The 6,761-nt window shown below is 30.8% G+C and overlaps 1 protein-coding gene across 1 annotated transcript; it reads left to right on the top strand.

Moving 5' to 3' along the window:
* Window positions 1-328: 328 nt before the first annotated feature.
* Window positions 329-2,827, top strand: LOC137811050 (subtilisin-like protease SBT1.7). The gene has a single exon (XM_068612619.2). The coding sequence runs from the start codon at window positions 394-396 to the stop codon at window positions 2,728-2,730; it is 2,337 nt and encodes a 778-aa protein (XP_068468720.2). The 5' UTR covers window positions 329-393; the 3' UTR covers window positions 2,731-2,827.
* The last annotated feature ends 3,934 nt before the right edge of the window (window positions 2,828-6,761 follow it).

The raw sequence follows: 6,761 nt of genomic DNA, 5'->3' as shown, positions 1-6,761 counted from the left end.
TATTACTACTTGTATTTATTTATTTATAGTAATAAATGTTTTGAAAATTATTAATTACGACATTTTTAATAAGTCTTCTGAGGTTATAACTGCCAATTCCAAATGTAACCCCGTGCGTTAAAAGTTTGAAAACAGAGCAAAGTCAAAGGAGCAACATTCAGACATGGGGCAATCATGCACACAAGAGATAAAATGTAACGATGTAGAAATGTTTACTTTTTTTCTTTTGTTCTCACATTCAATGTAAATAATTTATTTCTTTTGTCAATCAGTGTGTGTTGTCTCGCACTTCATTTATAACAATTACATTGCATTGAAAACCATCCCTTTATCAAGCCAAGTTCTCTGTTACGTTGCTATCAGAATCTTGTTGCAAAACAAAGTTGTTTAGGCATGGAGATGTTTCTGAAACTTTTTCTTGCAACTCTGTTTGTTTTTCTTTTAGTTCAATGCGATGTGTCTTTGGCAAAAGAGGAGAAGAGGACGAACAATGAGAAAAGCACTTACATAGTCCATGTGGCCAAATCTGAAATGCCAACAATCTTCAATCACCATGCAATTTGGTACAACTCAATTTTGACTTCAGTATCAAAATCACAAGAAATGATCTACACCTATGAGAAGGCCATTCATGGTTTCTCAGCTAGATTAACAGATGAGGAAGTTCAGTTACTAAGAAATCGGTCAGACATTCTACAGGTGATGCCAGAGCAAATGTACAGGCCATTAACAACTCGAACACCTCATTTCCTCGGACTAGACAAGATCGCCGAGGTGGTCCCGGAGTCAAATGGAGGAAGTGACATCATTGTAGGATTCCTCGACACTGGTGTGTGGCCCGAAAGCAAGAGCTTTGATGATGCGGGACTGGGACCCATCCCTAGCAAATGGAAAGGGAAATGTGAATTAAGTGTCGATTTCAATGCCTCAAACTGCAATAGGAAGTTGATAGGAGCTAGATCCTATGCAAAAGGGTACGAGGCCACGTTGGGTCCCATCAGTGGAACCATATCACCACGAGACACTGACGGCCACGGCAGCCACACTGCAAGCATAGCCGCAGGGTCTGCAGTGGAAGGTGCAAACCTGTTTGGGTACGCTTCCGGTAAAGCTCGTGGAATGGCCTTTCGTGCTAGAATCGCTGTGTACAAGGCTTGTTGGGAAAAGGGTTGCGCTGCTTCTGATATGTTGGCTGCAATGGATGAAGTCATCTCAGACAAAGTTGACGTTCTTTCGATATCACTCGGAGCTGACACAAGCAGCTACGACAGAGACAGCACTGCAATTGGATCCTTTGCGGCGTTGGATCACGGGATCGTGGTTTCTTCCGCTGCAGGAAACGACGGTCCCGCTCCCTCTTCTATCAACTCCAACATAGCACCTTGGTTGATCACCGTGGGAGCGAGCACACTCGATCGTGATTTTCCGGCTTACGTTGCCCTTGGGAATGGACGCAGGTATTATGTTGAGTCAATTCACAGTGGTAAGTCTTTGCCCCATACTCTCATTCCATTCATACACGCAAGGAATGCAAGCAGAAAAGAAGGTGCGGAAATGTGTTTAAAGAATTCCTTAGATCCAAAGAGGGTTAGAGGGAAAATTGTGTACTGTGAATTTGGAACTACTTCTACAATAGAGAAAGAGTTAGTGGTGAAATCTGTGGGCGGTGTAGGGATGGTGTTGGGGAGCGTAGAAGGTGACGAAGAGGAAGAAGTAGTGCTAGAACCCCATTTTTTGCCAACAGCTATTGTGGGTGTTAAAGCTAAAAAGGGCATCGAAAAGTATCTGTCATCTGTGCGTAAGCCGATGGCTAGGATTGTGTCTGAGGGAACGAAGGTTGGAATTAAGCCATCGCCCATTGTTGCAGACTTTAGCTCTCGAGGTCCAAATCTAATTCGACCAGAGATATTGAAACCTGACTTAATCGCCCCAGGTGTGAACATTTTAGCGGCATGGACAGGATTGAAAGGTCCCTCTGAATTGGATGAAGATCACAGACATGTGAACTTCAACATCCTCTCTGGCACCTCCATGTCATGTCCTCACGTCAGTGGGATATTAGCTTTGATGAAGTCAGTTCATCCAAATTGGAGCCCAGCTGCAATTCGATCTGCACTCATGACCACAGCTTATTCCACTTACACCAATGGTAAAAAATTGCTAGACAGTGCCACCAACAAATCCGCAACACCGTTCGATTTTGGTGCCGGTCACGTCAACCCTGTTGCTGCGCTTAATCCAGGACTTGTCTATGATTTGGTGATGAGTGATTATCTGGACTTCCTCTGTGCCTTAAAATATTCAACCAGAAGGATAGAGATTGTGGTGAGGAGGAAGTTCCAGTGCAAGGCACACAACCACTACAGTGTAACCAACCTAAATTACCCTTCATTCAGCGTTGTTTTTAATCCATCAAGAGGTCGGAAAGGATCGAGAGTTGTTAAACACAAGCGGAGTCTTACTAATGTGGGGCCTGCAGGAACATACAAAGCATCAGTTACATCAGAGATCTCATCTGTAAAAATAAAAGTTGAGCCAGACGTGTTGAGGTTCGATGAAGATGAGAAAAAGTCATATACAGTAACGTTTACAGCATCAGGTCCAGCACCATCAAGTGGTTCTGGTTTTGCACATTTGGAATGGTCAGATGGAAAACATGTTGTTCGTAGTCCTATCTCCATTCTATTTTACACCAAGCATCACACAAAACTCCAGCAACCTTCATTATAGTCTCTTTACCAACCCTCATGATAATGTATTATCTCTTCAAAGATGGCTAGAGGTCATGACTGTTAAACAATAAATTCAAAGTACAATATATTTCATTTATATGAAACGTATCTTTTTTTTATTTTTTTTCTACAGATATAAATAAGTACATTTAATATATATACTCAACACTTCACTGTTAATACATATACTATCCAGTGTGTACGAATTATTAAGGTTGACCCAACAGAAACAAAACTCAAATGTTGGTAGCTGTATTAAAAATGAGGTATTATTTTTTGCTAAATTAGATTTATGACTACATTGTCAATGTGTGAAAAATTGACAAAGTAGATATTTTTAATTTTTTTAGTTTGTTTTAGTTAAGTCAAGTTGGTATTTTTAATATTTTAGTTTATTTTAATTTGTCAAACCAGTAAATTAGAGGTGGGATGAGACGTCAGTTTTTTTTTTTTAAATTAAAATAAAAAAATTAAAAGATTAATTTATTGTACTAAATTATTTAAAGAGGGTAGATATACAATGTAACTTAAATAAGTAATATTTATCAATCAAATTTTAATTATAAATTATAATGAAGTAATTTAACATTTTAAAAAATAATAATAATTAAAAAAAATTATTCAATTAGAAATATTAATTAAATTTTAAATTTTAAAAATATTATATAATTGAGTCTGTTATTGGATTCAATTCCCTATTTAGCACCATTTATACTTTTATTTTCCTATCTAGCACTCTTTTGTTTTTATTTTCCTATCTAGCACCATTTTAAAAATAAATAAAAAATAATCAATTTTTTTTATAATTTTAATTTTGAATGCATTAAAAAATAAATATTTGTAATGTTTAAAATAATTAGAAATATAATTAATGAATAAAGAAATGAGTTTTTACAAAATAAAAATAAAAAAGTAATAATTAAAAATGTTTAGTTTAAAATTATTTTTTTTAAATGAAGAAAATAAAAAATTAAACCCTACAACAACATAAAAGTTGAATCTATAAACATAAATTAGTATTTATTTTTATTATTATTAATGATGTAATCATGTTAATTTCAAGTAAAAAATACAGGACATAATTATAAAAAAAACAAAGTCAATTAGTATTAATTAATAGTGGACACACAAATAATATTGAAGTGTCTACCCTAAATGCAAAATCCTAAAAAAAACTAATGCACATACTATACTTAATGCTTAAAAATGAGAAGAAAAAAATGCAAAAATAAATAAGTATAGAAAATATAAACAACAACAATAAAATAAAAACAAAAACAAAAAATAAATGAAGAATGGCAGAAAAAAAAAACTAAAAACATAAAAGATATAAAATAAAGGCAAAACAAAATAAGAAAAAGATAAAAGATATAAAAAAAATCCAAACAAGATAAAGATAAGAGAAATAAGGCGATACTAAATAAGTATATGTTGATCATGAAAGGAAAAGTAAATTAAAGAGGATCATTCATTTAATATTTTCTTCAATGTTACATTGAATAGTTTGTGTGAAATAAAACATAATTAATGACGAAAAGTGCACAATCCAGTAATGTTGGGACAAGTGTTTTTTTTATGTCCTGGTGTTTGACAATATGAACATTTTTTTGTTTGATCATGTTGTTCTCTTATGTCCATATCAATCCTTATTTGACTTGACTTAGGTCTCCCCTTTGAGGTTCTTTTCATGTCGGGACTTGGACATAGTATTTGATCAGTGTATGCAGGCCAATACTTTTCTTTTCTGAGTTCCATCAAATAGTCTTTCGTAACATGAAAGATATGTTGCAATGTTGCTGTTTTTATTTTCTATATTTATTTATTTTTTCATTTTTTTTTCTTCTCATTTTTAAGCATTAAGTATAGCAATTGCATTAGTTTTTTTTTTTTTTAGGATTTTGCATTTAGGGTAGACACTTCAATATTATTTGTGTGTCACTATTAATTAATACTAATTGACTTTGTTTTTTTTTATAATTATGTCATGTATTTTTTACTTGAAATTAACATGATTACATCATCAATGATAATAAAAATAAATACTAATTTTATATTTATAGATTCAACTTTTATGTTGTTGTATAGTTTATTTTTTTTTCTTCATTCTTAAAAATAATAATTTTAAACTAAACATTTTTAATTTATTATTTTTTTTATTTTGTAAAAACTCATTTTTTTATTCATTAATTATATTTCTAACTATTTTAAACATTAAACATATTTATTTTTTAATACATTTAAAATTAAAATTATAAAAAAAAAATAATTTATTATTTATTTATTTATTTTTTGAAATGGTACTGGATAGAGAAATAAAAAATAAAAAGGTGTTAGATAGGAAAATAAAAACAAAAGGATGCTATATAGAAAAATAAATAAAAAATGCTAGATGAAAAAATAAAAGTGTAAATATATATATAAAAAAACAAAAATAAAAAGAAATTTAAAATGAAAATTTTAGCCCGTCTTATTATGAGTGATCCTGGTACTCTTATTTTTCATGGGTGAACAGTTTTATCAACCAATTCTTAAAAACTTCTATAATAATGTTTGAGGAGCTACTTTTGGTAGATTTTTTTAGCTAATAGTAATATATAATTATAAGTTATTTTAGTAGTTTAAAGTATTGGTAAAGAATCATTTCTAATTTAAATATTGTCCCACTAATCACATCCTAAATTTTTTTGGCTCCGCCATCCATGTTCAGCGCTGTCAATAATATTATTAAGTGATAAATATTATTTTCTTACAGTACTTAATACGTTATTAAAAATAAAAACACAATCTTACTAGAACAAAATCAAATTTATAAATCTTATCCTAACTTATTTCAAAGCTTCTTGAATTAGGAAAATTTAAACTAAATTTTAAATATTATATAAACTCAAAGAAAACATATTCAACTCTTTAAAAGGATTAAAAATTGAATTTTAAAAACGAAGAGCAAAATAAATCTATCTGGGTCACGGTAGCCGCACAAGCGATCTGAAATGTTACAGGTGTCGAATTGATTAGACACAGATAGTTACGTGACCAACAATTTCTATTTTTTCTTTTTAACAAAAAATAAATTTTAGGCAAGAAAATTAGAACAAACATGTTTTCTTTTAGAAATATTTTTTAATTTATAATTTAAATGTTGAAATGAAAAGATCTCATTGAAAAACAAAATCTAAACATGATTTTATTTAAATTTAGTGACATGCTGGGGTTAAATCCCAACTTAATTGTAACAGATAGAGAATTTGATTAAAACAACCGAATAAAAATAAATGTAGTGCCAAAGGAGAAATGAAAATCCATACGTATCTCAAACGTGCTTATCATGACAAATAAATAATGTTTGAATAGAAAACAAAACAAAATCGACATTGTTCTTTTTTTTTCTTCTTCTTCAATTTGATAAATTATAAATTTCTGTCAGTTAATACACACTTGCTGATTTTTTCTGACACGATTGTGAAATGCGTGGTTCGATAATATTTAGGTTTTCAACGGATTCTTCAATTTTCAATTTTCGATTGAATAGTATATAGTAACAAAATATCTTCCAAATTTTAGCTGTTTTTTAAAAAAAAATCCAAATCAGACCCTTTTATAGGCTGGTCACGTAATCAATAATTTAAACAAAATGGCCACGTAATTAATAATTTAAACAAAACACATCAAATCATCACCAATTAATCGGTCATTACAAAAGCGTGGGGGAGAAGCAATGTATAATTCATACGACTGTTTGGCATTCAGATTTTTAAACAAAAATAAATCAAGTAAATTATTTTGAACATCAAACAATAAAGAAGTAAATATTCAATTTTATTTTTCTTTCTCAACTTATTTCTACTCTAGTTTTCTTCTGTTTATTTCTTTCTATTCAACCAAACACAATCTTAACTTTGGTTCGGAATCGTGAGAAGAAGAACATAAACATATTTATAGCAGAAAGTAAGTGTATTAGAATGTGGTTATTAGGTAGATTAATATATTCTTTGAATAGCACATATATTAATTAAAATGCATGGGTGCAAT

The sequence above is a fragment of the Phaseolus vulgaris genome, chromosome 2, assembly GCF_051622355.1.
Source record: "Phaseolus vulgaris cultivar YP4 chromosome 2, ASM5162235v1, whole genome shotgun sequence".
NCBI classification, from domain to species: Eukaryota; Viridiplantae; Streptophyta; class Magnoliopsida; order Fabales; family Fabaceae; genus Phaseolus; species Phaseolus vulgaris.
The sequence above is the reverse complement of the archived record's forward strand: the minus strand, read 5'-3'. Positions and strand labels throughout refer to the sequence as shown.